We start from the raw sequence: 13,712 nt of genomic DNA, 5'->3' as shown, positions 1-13,712 counted from the left end.
GTTTGGAGATAACTAGATTGATTTGGATGTGGGAGTTCAGTTATGTTCACTACATGAACAGCCTGGTTGCTTTATAACCATGCTTTTTAGAAAGAGTTCCACAAATCTTTAGGTACCTAATACTTTTTCTATACTGCCCCAGTTTTTAGGTTAAGAAATCTATCTTCAGTTTAATTAAACTTATCAATTTAATTGCCATCTCTAGCCCATATTAATTCTCAGGTGGCAAGAATAAATCATAATGCTTCCTTATGTTACTTACATTGATGGTTGATCAACTTTGATCAATGATATTAAATTTACCATTGGAAAATCCATTTGGGTTTCCGTTTTCTTGCCACGTGGATGGCAATCTTAGGGGCTTAAATTTCTCAAATGTGTAATCTAGGACCACCCACTAACACCGCAGCTCTAGCCACAGTTAGAATGAGGTTGTTCACAGGAATCAACTTCATTTACCTTGACCAAGCATGGGCACATCACCAGGAACTTGGCTTGGACATAGAAGGAAGGGGAGGGTGGAAAGGGAAGTGCCTTTTTTTTGTTTGTTTTTTGAGAAGGAGTCTCACTCTGTTGCCCAGCCTGGAGTGCAGTGGCACAATCTTGGCTCACTGCAACCACCGCCTCCTGGATTCAAGTGATTCTTCTGCCTCAGCCTCCCAAGTAGCTGGGACTATAAGCGGATGCCACCACAGCCAGCTAATTTTTATATTTTTATTAGAGATGTTGGCCAGGCTGGTCTCAAACTCCTAGCCTCGCGATCTGCCTGCCTTGCCCCCCAAAGTGCTGGGATTACCAGCATGAGCCACCAAACCCAGCCGGAAGTGCCATTTTTTAAAGGCTGGCCATGTGTCAGGATCTCTGCCTATCTTATGTCATGTCATCACAGAACCAATCTGGGAAGCAGGAATTATCTCAATTTCACATACATAAAGAAAAGGAAGACCAAAAGAGGTTGTGTAACTTACTCAAAGCCCACATATTAGTAAGTAGAAGTTTAGGGTTTGAATCATCTTTTCTGGACTCCAAAGTCCAAGCTCTTTGTAATGAATTTGATGCAGTCATTAACAGGAATGGGACCACAGAGGGGAACTGAACAGCCATGGGAAACATACGCTCCAGTGCCATTCCTGCTACCCACTAACTATAGAAGGCATCAGCCTGCTAAATCCTCATTCTCCTCATTCTAATAAACACTTGAATGGCATTTATTGGCAATTTGTGTTTGAAACTCTGTACTGTGTCTCATGGGTACAAAGATGAGTAAAGCAGATATGTGTCTTCCAGGGGCTTCTAGTTCAGTAGCAGAGACAAGAACATAATAATATAATTTCTATAAAATATAGTAGATGGGTCAGGCATGGTAGCTCATGCCTGTAATCCCAGCATTTGGGAGGCCGAGGTGGGTGGATCACCTGAGGTTAGGGGTTCAAGACCAGCCTGGCCCACATGGTGAAACACCATCTCTACTAAAAATACAAAAATTAGCCAAGCATGGTGCCTGGCACCTGTAATCCCAGCTACTCCAGAGGCTGAGGGAGGAGAATTGCTTGAACCTGGGAAGCAGAGGTTGCAATGAGCCGAGATCCCACCACTGTACTCCAGCCTGGGTACTAGAAAAAAAAAAAAAGTATATATATACATATATATATCCAAAAATATATGTATATGGAGAGAGAGCGAGAGAGATGATAAGGTAGAGCTATGATTAGGATAAGAGCACAAACATAGAGTTCAGTGGTGATATTTACTGGACTCTGTTTCCCACTCAATGACAAAGTCCATGATTGGCAAAACCATATCCATTTTACACTTTTTCTCTGGCACTTGGCCTGGCACATGCTGGGTGTTCAGTAAATACATTAGGTAAGAATAAATCAGGTGGAGCCTGAACCAAGGCTTGAAAGATGAAAAACAGTTAACCAAGCAATGAAAGTTAGAAAGAGTGTCTCAGGGAGAAGAAAACCATGACAGAAGAGCGAGGCATAGGGAGTTAATGTCATTTAGTTCCATCAAAGCACAAAGGGTGAGGAGGAAGTTGGCAGGGGGAGGTGCTGGAGAGATAAGAGAGGGCTTGTTTGGGCTAATGACTCAAAGCCTTGTACCTAGCAGTCCGCAAATAGATTCCAGGGATCTCATGGACCCCTGAAATTGTAATAAAAAATGTGTGAGCCTGTGCATAAATGCAAGTGTGTACTTTCATGAGGAAAGGGGTATATCTCTTCCACAAAATTCTCAAATGTTTAGAACTGTGTGGGCAACGAAGAGCTATTGAAAAGTTCATGGGCAGGAAAATCTATCAGAATATCATTTTATGGTATAGAGCCATAAATGGTTCCAACTGCAACATAGAAGAGGGAATTCCTGGCAGTAATAATGGTGGTGGAGAAACCAATATAAAGATCATTGCAACAGTCCAGGAAAGAAAGAATGAGATCCTAAATCTGATCAGTGGTATTGGAGATGGAGTAGAGGGGGCAGATTTGAGAAGTATTTAGATCAGAGGATCAGGATATTCTGATGGTAGGTGTGATATTGGGGAAGGAAGAGAGGGAATAAAAGGCACCTGAGGTTGACTTCCAAGTTTCCAACTTGGGTTGATAAGTAGTGCCATCACATGAGAGGAGGCGATCAGGCAACTTTGAAGTGGAAAACAGTGAGTTCAGTGTGAACAGTTGAGTTTGACATATCAGTAGGACCTACTGGACAGCTGGATGGTCCTAAATATGACCCTGAAGCATGGGAAAAGATCTAGGCTAAAGATTTAAGTCATCCATATCTAGATGAGAGTTTAAACTATGGGAGGAAATGAGATAACCCATGGAGAGTTTTAGAAAGAAAACCAGCCATGGACAAGAATTTCGTTAAGTACAATTACAATGGGTCATTCTTGTCCATGGCTGGTTTTCATTAAGTACATTTACGATAGGCCATACAATATCATAAATGTACTTAATTAATGCCACTGAATTATACATTTAAAACTAAAAAAATTGTGTATATAGCTCCACAGTTTTTAAAGAGGTGGAACAAGATGACTTCCTAGAGCATACTGACATTTAAGGGGTTGAGTACAAGAAGAAGCCCATGAGGAAAGTGGAAATGAATGGTCAGAGATAGGAGGGGGATCACGAGAGTCACAGGTGCCAGGAGAATAGAATTTCAAAAACATGCAGAGCAGAGAGGGTGGATGAGTTAGATGATCCATAAGGTGCTTACCAGAAATAACAGAATATATAAGCACTAGGAGACAGAATTTTGATCTCTAGGCTTGCCCATCTAGAACTGCTCAGTAATAAAATGGCTTAAATTTCATCTTTCAAAATAAAACTTGCCCATGCTTTGCCAGTTTTGTCTAGGCAGGAAACAGCTCAGACCAGCTGCTTGGGATGGCTCTAAATTCCACTTCAGAGCCCTGGAATGTGATGCCTCCAAGGCACCAAGGGGTCCTGTGAATCCCTTCCTGGTGCTTACATAGGGACAGCAGCAGGTCTGTGGCAGCTTCCAGCCTCCCTCTGCCCAGTGGCTGCTGCACCTCTTACTCTGCCCTCAGGGACTCCCCTTGGAGCAGAGTGAAGTGGACATAGTTCCTTGATCTCTGCTGTTTCCCTCTCAGCAGGATTGAGTCTTTGTAATTAGAACAAGCAGATTTCTATGAAGTTACAAGGTCGGTGGAACCGCTAAAGTCTCTTTCCCTTAAAGGCCTTCCAAGTCCTTCACAGGCACCCTCACTCTGTACCAGAGAAAGGGGGAGAGGGAGTGGAGGGCAGGCCTCTGGGGAGCCTCACATCATCAGCTGCATCCCCAGATGCCTCATGGAGGGGAGAATCCAGAGAAAGAGCTTTGCCAGCTCTCAAGAAACTCTATGGATCCTCAGCTATTTTCCTGTCATATTTCTGGCAGAGATTGGCTAATATCTCTTCAATGTGGCAGAATCAACCTACTAATTCATTCTTTCGTGTTAAATGTTCACAAAATAGTCCAACCGTGTGAAGGCATCCAAGTATCTTCCATGGCTTCAGTGATTCAGTGTTGCTACTCAGAATCTCCGCTACCTAGCAAAGACCGTAGAACTACAGCAAACCCACCAGCCACCAGAGAGGCTTCTGATAATGTCTTTTTGAATAAATTTACCATACTGTTGTTGTAGAAATGTAATTGTTTTAGTTACCAGAACCTATCCTGGGGTTAGTTAACATAGGTTATATTAGGGTCACTGTCATGGGGGCAATAAAGCATGCCTCCTTCCTGCCTTGATTGTGAATAAACTGAAAAATGAGGCCAAAAAACGATACATGAAAACCTCAGCATTGCCTTTATTACCGTGAGTTGGAGATTTTGGCTGAGTGTGGCAGCAAACAGACTGGAAACTGAAGCCCAGAATTAAACCAGTCTGATTGCAGGCAGGGGGCCTGTCCAGGGAAGATGCACAGCCAGAGGCAGAGTTATGGGGGGCTGATTCACTTAAGCTTTAGGGACTCTCACTTGCATGATGGCTCTCTGCTAAGCCCTTTTAAGGCCATGGGAGGGGCCCTTATAATTTTGTATTTGTATTTTTATGTTCTCTTTCTTAAAGAGCCTTCATAAAACTATATCAGGCCCCTCAACACCTGCTTGCATGGAATAACAGAGAATACCAATTGCTCCGTCTGGCTGCACACTCCCAAAAACAGAGAGAGAAGATCCAAACATGCTCGATATACACTTTCCTTATTTACTGAATGAGCGGAGGGCAGAGAAGGGCCTGGTGTAATGCACACCAAGTGCCCCAATATGGTAAGAAACGTAGGAGGGGTAGGAAACATTCCCTCCTTAAACAACACCGTTTTCAAGGCCTCACTGGAGGGCTCTTTATCAGCTATGTAATAATTCCATGCGGTGGGCATCAGGCAGAATCCTGGCACAGGCCCAACTTTGAGGTGGAGGATCTCACAGTTTCTTTATGATGAATTTCCCCAAGTCTCCCACTATTTCTCTCCATTCTATCCTCCTCCCTTTCCCACAAAACAAAACAGAAAGGGAGCAGCAGTGTTTGATACTGTAATCATCCAGAGGCCTGGTTCTGTCCCATTATACAGCAAACAAGCCCAGGCAAGATTCTTCATTCCCGCCCCATGCCATGCATTAAAAATCCAAAATTGCCTACATTCCATCTGCCAAGTAAGAGATACTTTCATTATTGAAGTTCCACATTTTATACCTTTGGGAACAATGCCTTCTTATCTTAAAGAGAGGTCCTCACTTTGTGAGTTGGGAGCAGAGGGAATTAAAGAAAGCCATGGTGCAGGGATTTGGCCATTCAAGCTGGGCAGCCTTCAGAGAATGTCATCCCTAATGACACACGCCCAAAGGAAGGAGCGGGCTGGGCTTGCCCTGACTTCGTATCTAATATTGCCTGTCTGCATCCTTAATAGCAGGCCTCTGTGTGAGCATTTGACAAGGCTTAAAACTATTCATTGAAGAAAATGGATGATTCCCCAACAGGAAGATGCACCCCCATGGGCTGCCTCCTTGACCACAGAAGTGCTTCCAGCTCTAGTCACTCATCTGAGAACTCCCCCTGCCACTTGCTATTAAAATTGTTAAAGTCCAAGTTCATTTTTTAAACTTTATTTCCATTTTTTTAAATAAAATAAGAATTGGATTTGTGTTGATATTTAGGCTGCTGAGAAAATAACAATGGTAAGACTCCATGTGTGGCTGTTTGCTGCTTTTCTCCCCCTGTGGAATCTCTTTTGAAGGTTTGCAGTGAGCTTCATGCAGGGGCTGCCTGGAAAGGGCAGGTGGCACTGCCAGGGGTAGCAAACACTGGGAGTCTGCTGGGCGGGACAGGTCAGCTTCTGCTCTCATCTGTGTCATAAAGTCAAGTCCATGCAAGTCCACACTCCAGGCTCCCCCTGCCCAATGCATACTCTCAGATCGATCATGGAGTATGGATCTGAACTTGTGGGTCAGGGAGAACCCATTCTCAGAAGCTACCTTGCACCCTGCCAGCTGTCATCTGAGATGAAACCTGGGCAGGCACAACTCCACAAGGGGGATCTCTGGCCCAGATGGTCCCACTTAGATGGTTCCAGAGTTGTATCTATGTGGCCCTGAGGTCTCACCTGTCCTGGTCACCCTTTCCCCTGGTGAAAAGGGAGAACAGAGGCCAAGCTCACACACCAGTCCTGAGTTAGGCTGTGAGCAGCGGTCATGACCCTCCTGGGGTCTGATCCAGGAAGGAGATTTTGGGAACTGGTGATGGTTAGCACGGAGTGTGCCAACAGACAGTGAGCCAGGGACACAGGAGGGCGGCATGGAGGCCAGAACCCAAAGAGTCAGGGCAGTCTGCCCCAGAGCAAAACAGAGTGCAGAGTGAAGCCAGCTTTGTGGGGGTCAGACCATGCCGTGTGAAGCTGTGGAGCACTCCACATGCCTCCTAGCCACTGGCAGGGCCTGCTCCTTAGCACCCGCATGTGTTCAGCTTGGAACTTGGTAAAGATGCAAAAGGACTGCTTTAGACTACCTGAACTAATTTCATGAGTGAAGAAAATACTATTTACTAAACAATGCAGATGTGTGTCTATTTCCATTCTAATATTGATATATATTCAACAGGTAACTAGAGCCTTTCTCACATTAGCTGTCAATCTCTCTTCACAAGGTTATTGGTTAAAACTCCAAGCCAAGAATCTAAAGGGAAGGCAGGCTCTGCCAAGGTCCCTATCCCTCTCCAACTTTCCTCTGAAGTCCACGTTCACCCATGCTATGTACACATCCACACTGGGCCATGTGAGTGAACTGCTTCTATCAGAGCAGAAGGAGCAACTGCAAATATGGCCTCACCTTCTGTTGCATCTGCTTAAAGTTTAGTCTTTTAAAGTGCAGCTATTTCTTAACTAAATTGTTGTAAATCTGAAGTTATAGTGTAATGGTTAAGTGTGGGAGGGGGGTCAAGGTTCTAAAATTAGACCACATGGATTCAAATCCCAGTTTTGCAACATTAACACTGTAGACATATAAATATGTCCATGGGTGGTAGGTGAAGTTCTTGAGTGAGTTACATATCTTCACTGAGTCTCAGTTTTCCTTACCTGCAAAAAGGGATAACAGTTCCTAAAAGGCTGTTTTACCAAGGCTCACTGAATTAAATGAGAGAATATATAGACAGCACTGAACATGGTGGTTAGCTGTTGTTAAGTAAGTTAGCACTGAACACAACCGTGAAAATGTACAAGCATTTCAAGAGTGACCTCAGGAAATGACACGACACTACCCAATAGAATTGGGCAGAATTGCAGCCGTCCTCCACCTGGACCTTCCACTCCGAATCTTTCCCTCCTCCAGTCCATACCATCCAGTGTCAATAGCATTTGCTTTCCAAGAAACAAATCTGATCACGATGTGTCAGTGTCACCGGGTTAAAGTCACTAAGGGCTCCAGTGAGCTCAGGATGGAAGCCACACTCCTCAGCCTGGCTTGCATGTCCTCCCATAGAGTGGACCCCACCTCCTTTCCACCCACACTCATGCTGTGCTGCCAGCACATGGACCTCCGCTGCCACTGTCCCTGCCCCTGCCCCTGCCCCGCCCCAGGACTTCGTGCTTCCCTTTTTTGTGCAGGAATGCTGACCTTCTCCTTGGCCCTGCTCCGCAGAATGTCATCTCCTCAGTGAACTGCTAGTTCCCAGGCACTCGGCTCTTTAGCACTTGGCTATTTGCTAAGAAAGCAATAGCCTGCTGGTCTGCTGTGAGCTATGGAACCAAACTGCCCACGTTTAAATTCTGCCTTCTCCATGTGGCCTTCAGCAAGTTTCTCCATCTCTCCTTGCCTTGGCACTTTTTAGTGAGATGGGAAAGAGGATATTATTGAATTCACAAGATTGTTCATGAGAATGAAGTGAGCTAGCATAAGGAAAGCATGTTAGTACATAGAAAGAACGCTGCTTAGCACATAGTAACTGTTCAGTGAATGTTCACCATGCTAACAAAAACATTATTGTCATCATTGTCATGATTATTATTCCACCAAAATGTAAGCTCTTTAAGAATAAAGACTGCCTATTTTGTTCACTGACACAGAAGCGGCAGGATGGATAGCTACTGAGTAGCACGTAGACTACTGCATGTGGTTAATTGTTTCTACAAATGCTCCTGACCCATCAGCCAGCAGAACACGAGCATTTTGACTATCCAGTCAATCCTGTATTTTCTGGTTCTGCTCAATGGGGACAGAATAGACCCTCGATAAACGTTTGCTGAATGAATAAATGAATGAACCTCTGAGTTTGTATGTACATGTTATCTCCTTCTAAAACATTAGCATTAGGTCTAAGTTTATCAAAAAGTCATGCCCTTCGTTCTTTTGAACTGGCTAGCCAGTGGTTTCTGGAAGATCTCAAAAAACAGACAGTGCATTTGGGAGCTTTATCCCAGAGCTGTCTTCAGCGGAGGAGAAAGTTCCTCAAGGAGTGTCTGCCGCTGTGCATTTCCACCCACCGGGACCCCCTTTCCTGTACCTCTTCCCTTCCCAAGACCCCAGCTGTCCTCCTCCACCACAGCCAGAGGGAACTGGGCCTCATCAGGGGCACCAAGCGTGGCCGGAGAAAAGCCAGCCATCACTTTATCCAAAGCCAGGGAATCTTCTCCCAGTGCGGAAGCCCCTTCTCTCGCATTCTGTGCCGAGTCCTTCACTCTCACTACTTTGTGGAAAACCTTCTTCTTCCAGAAGGAAGTAAAATAATTCCCCACAATTTATCAGCCCTCTGCTTTAGTTCATCTACCTAAAGTGAAAAAACAAAACTAGGCTGAGGGGAAATTGTGTTTAGTGTGAATAAGCGTAGTCTGTAGCCTTTATTAAAGCGCTGCTGTTTTGTAAGCCTCTCGTTGACCAGAACCACTTATTATTCCAAATGCAGATAGATTTATGATCTGAAATGTTCACCATGTTTTTTGCCCTGGAGAACTAGAGAGAGTGAGTTACAGCTCAGTGTTTGATAAGATAGCTTACATCATTTTATCCCCACGTCAGTGTAGTGAGGCAAGTGAGGTTTATTGTCTTCATGTTATGAATGTGGACTGTAGAGACTGAGAGATTAAGAAGATTGTCCTTGGCCAGCTGTAAGTTTGGAAAACACATGTGATTTCATTCTGTCACCGCTGAGCCCATTGCTCTCGGCCATCACCCATGTATAAATGTTGCAGCCCAGAGCACCCCTCTGCCATGGCGTGTCCACCATCTGGCCCCTGCGCTGTCGTCCCTCCCCCAATTGCCTCTCGCTGCCCAGCCCTGCACCTGCAGTTGTGAAGCTACAGCTCCCTTGGGGGCAGTCTGGCACTCCCAAGCCCTGGCTAGAGACCAGAGGTGTTTAGTTCCCTGGCTTTTTGGTCAAAGACATTCCAGGGAGTTTCAGCAAGTGAGAGCTGCCTTTAAACAGCTTCCAGAAGCCCCTGCTGAGCACTCAGAGTGGGAGTGAACCACATCCCAACTCTGCTGTTCACCTGCTGCATTACCCTGGACAGACCACCCAGCCTTCCTTCCCTGTAATGGGGGAGAAGGAGCAGCTTTGAGAATCTGATAGTGCTGTGAACGGTCTTCCCTGAAGACACTTGCACTAAAGATCATGGGTGTCATTTCAGGAGGATCACAGCATCCATCCATTGACCCCACGTGGGTACCGCAGAGGTCCCCTGCCTCTGAACAAGAATCCCTGGGCCTAGTGAGCTCTAACACCAAAGTGGGAAGCCCCCAAAGACAGATTTTTTTAAAGAAAACTCCAGTAGTTTATTTTCTCATTATGAGATGAAAAAAAAAAGAAAGAAAATCTATTTCAAAAGGAAAATTACCATAAACCCACTACCAGTAAAATTACTATTAATTCGGTAAATATAAATTTTAAACTTTAGTAAATATCAGATAACCTGTCTCTCTTGACATACATATACATAAACCTACCCATTATACCAGGAATGTTTTGTCATCTCATTTAAATATCATTTAAATATTATTTGACAATATGGCCAGGCACAGTGGCTCACACCTATAGTCCCAGCACAGTCAGAGGCCAAGGCAGAAGGATCACGTGAGACCTGGAGTTCAAGACAAGCCTGGACAACAAAGTGAGACTCCATCTCTACAAAAAAATAATAACTAGCTAGGCATGGTCACGTGTACCTGCAGTCCCAGCTATTCAGGAGGCTGAGGTGGGTGGATCCCTCGAGCCCAGGAGTTCAAGGCTGCAGTGAGCTATGATCACACCACTACACTCCAACCCAAATGACAGACTGAAACCCTGTCACAAAAAAAATATGAATAAATAAAATTATTTGACAATATAATATCTATGTAGTAACTGATTGCATGGTAATTCTATAATGCATTATTTAGCTTTCTCTAATTGTTAACCATTTATGTTTTTATTTTTGTTATCTGTGTGAACATATTTGATTATTTTCTTGACTAAAAGTGGAATAGCCAGTTCTATGCAGAAGGAAGCTTTTGATACCTATCACAATTTCCCCCATCCCTCCTAGAAAGTTTTGCTGATTTGCACTCCCAGTAACTATAGGAAGGCAGGGTTGAGGGGACTTAGACCAGTGTTCTCACTCAAGCAGCTTCCGTGAACCAGCAACCTCAGAATGCTGATACCAAGTGGGGCCTCTGTTTGCTAAACGTTAGCCAACTCAGTCCACAGAACTGTGTCTAGGACTGGCCTAGGTATGTTTTAAAGTGGGTAAAATGGGTCTTGGGTGCCTTCCTCCTTCTTTCATTCCCATGTAGCCATGTGATCTGACTGTAACCCCTCACCTCCCAGGTTCAGCAGCAGTTGCTCTACCCCCACCCCCTGGATTCACAGACCCTACAAGGCATCCCATCAGCAGGCTCCAGACTTCCCATTCACAGCTTTATGAATCTGTGACATGCACCTATGTGACCGGGTTTAGGGGAGCAAGCTGAATTCAGAGTATAATGGTCCTGAGTCAGCCCAGGCAGAGGTTGGAGCATCAGACCTAGTGAGGAGGCTGTCATGGAGCAGGGGGTGGTGTCCTAGGGCCAGATGAGCAGTGGGAGTCCATGTTCATGCCTGCTCTGTTTCTTGTAGAGTGGGTCCTTCAGAATGTTCCTCAAAGAGAAGAGCAAGGCCTCTCTGAAAAGATAAATTCATTTCCCTTAAAAATTGGCTAAACAGAGTGTGTTATGGGGCCATGAGCCTCAGAATGATGGGCAGAGTTTCAACCATTTGCTTGGCAAATTGTGCTGTTCTCTGAGCCTTCAATCTGCATTATCAGTGATGAGTCTTTGGGGAAAGAAGACCACACGTGGTCCCGTCCCGCTGCTGACCACCTCTCTCTTGCCCCGCAGTCTGACGGCTCCATCCTGGCCATTGCCCTGCTGATCCTGTTCCTGCTCCTAGCCTTGGCTCTCCTCTGGTGGTTCTGGCCCCTCTGCTGCACCGTGGTAAGTGCCCTAAACTTCAGGCCATGCAAGGCGAAGGGTGACATAAAGTTCACAGGTCATGAATAGAGAGAAAGGGATTAAAAAACAAACTAAAGATTTAAACTGGAAGACAAATCTTGTAGTTTTTTATACAATTTATACAAAATTGATGTGAACTGATACTGATCAATGGAACCATGAGTCATCAGCAGTCAGTATGAGTTAGGGTGTGAGGTTGCCAATGGCCATACCCCTTAGGTGGGGCAACTGGGGTGGCCCCTGCAGTTCTGGTGCTTAGGAAGGATCCACAGGATACCACAAATGATGAGTGTTATTTTACATGTAATGAACACACATGCCTTTGAACGCATATGCTGTGCACACATACACACACACGTTTGTTGAGTGGCCCTCTTCTAAGGCCACCCTGGTCTTGGCAACTAGCCTACCCATCTGAGAAAGTGTCTCTGGCCTCTTTATTTTCAACAATAAAGGAAGGCACTCACCTTTATTTCATTGATTTTAGCAACTTTTGTAGGACACACCTACCGTGTGTCCAGCACTGGGCTAAGCACTTTGGCTACAAGATCAATTAAAAAACTGCCTCCTCCCCATCATTGTCATATGGAGTCACCACATGACAGTGTCTTCCCAAAATAGCTTAGCGCCTGTAGTAACCCACCCTGATGACAATCCCAAACGGTAAATGTCTGGCTGTCAATTTCTGTTCCCTGGCCCTTAGACAGGAAAAAGTCCAAACAAAGTAATAGCCAAATAAGGAAAAAAAACATTCGCTGTGACATGTCTGGTTCTAGCCTGTGCCCTGCCTTTCCGCAAATCAGTGTGTACTGTGAAGCCCATGAGTTGGAAGTGACTTCTGCTCCACTGCCATGGCATCCTATATTTTAGTTCTTCCGTGGAAGGGGCGGCAGGGTAAAATAGACAGTGAGCCTCTCCAGGAAAGGGACTCATCTTCATTTTATCTCTGGAAGGTCAGCATTTACCACACAGTGTAGGGGAGTTCACATCTGTGTGTACAGCTGAACTGAATCAGGACCACAGACAGACAGAGCACTGGACTTGAAAGGCAAGGGAAAATGGCTCTGGATGACATGTTAAAGAGGCGCAAATGAATGAGATGAGAAACTCAGTCAGGATGTGGACCACGTGGCAGGAACTTCTGGAAAGGATTGACTTCCAGCAGACAAGTGTGGAAAGGGAGACCCAGGACAGGCACAAGTCTTAGGTCAATTAGTACCCTCCAGGCTGGGCTGGATTTCACCAAGATTTTAAACAGATTCTTACCACAGCAGCTCCAAGAGTTAAATGTTGTTTTAAATACTTAAGGCTGCATAACCATTTTATTCTGAGGGTAAAAAATCCCTATGAGTCAGCCTGAGTGCTTTCTATGAAGATTCAAAAACAAGCACATTTTCAAGTCCAGAAAAAGAAAAGAAAAACCTTACAACGGGTTCTTAAAGAAGAGGTGGGCAGGCCTGGTAGCAGCAGGCAGTGAACACTATTATAGTCCCTTTGATTATTTACAAACAGTTACCTCTGGATGAGGACAGCTGGGAACACTAGAACAGCCAAGCAGTGCTCTACCAAATGCTGGCTGTGTGATCTTGGACAAACTTCTTAACCTCTCTGTGTCTCAGTGTCCTCATTAGTATAATGAGGACAGTAAGAGCTCCCACCTCATAGTTAAATGGTGAAGACTATAAAGGAGTGTATGTATACCTGCTTAGAAAGCACCTAACACATAGTAAATGCTGTACATTATTATTTAAAAGTATTTTACTGTAATAGGAATCTATTATGATGCCGTATGGCATTCAGTTTATATTGTTGGGAAGTGTTTCTCAAAATAAACCTTTTGTTATTGGAAGCAGTGTCACCCAAGGCCAAATTATTTTGCAATATTCAAAATATTTTTTCAATGAATTTATCTGGTTAGGTCCCTGTTGCTTTGGATGGCAGCCAAAATGTCTTAATGTGGTCTGCCTTTGTAAGTCTCAAAGGGTTTCCTTATGAGGGTTGATCTTAGGTATTCATTTTCCTGTTTATGATGTCTATTTAAGCTGCCCCCTCTCCCTCTTTCTGAAAGCTGGCCTGGGCTCCAGTACTTGGTCTTTCCCTAAAACTACTTGCTGATCACTTGCTTCCTTGATTAGAGGTGATGCTCAGAGCAGGGCAGGATAAGCTCATGTGTTTCCTAAACAGGATACTCAGGAATAAAGGCAAACATGGGCCTCCCATCAAGGTTTCATTCAGAGGATGTGGGGAAGTTTCTC

The 13,712-nt window shown here is 44.7% G+C and overlaps 1 protein-coding gene across 2 annotated transcripts in view; it reads left to right on the top strand.

Moving 5' to 3' along the window:
* Positions 1 to 13,712, top strand: part of ANTXR1 (ANTXR cell adhesion molecule 1) — a 268,927-nt gene that overhangs the window by 160,572 nt on the left and 94,643 nt on the right. For both annotated transcript variants that reach the window (XM_032291881.1, XM_032291882.1), the window contains exon 13: positions 11,344 to 11,439. In XM_032291881.1, the coding sequence (XP_032147772.1) occupies positions 11,344 to 11,439 (96 nt within the window). The remainder of the gene's footprint in view (positions 1 to 11,343; positions 11,440 to 13,712) is intronic.

Source organism: Sapajus apella, unplaced genomic scaffold, assembly GCF_009761245.1.
Source record: "Sapajus apella isolate SASKATOON/1434 unplaced genomic scaffold, GSC_monkey_1.0 scaffold26, whole genome shotgun sequence".
In the NCBI taxonomy this organism is placed as follows: domain Eukaryota; kingdom Metazoa; phylum Chordata; class Mammalia; order Primates; family Cebidae; genus Sapajus; species Sapajus apella.
Note: the sequence above shows the minus strand (reverse complement) of the source record. Positions and strands in the feature narration are given on the sequence as shown.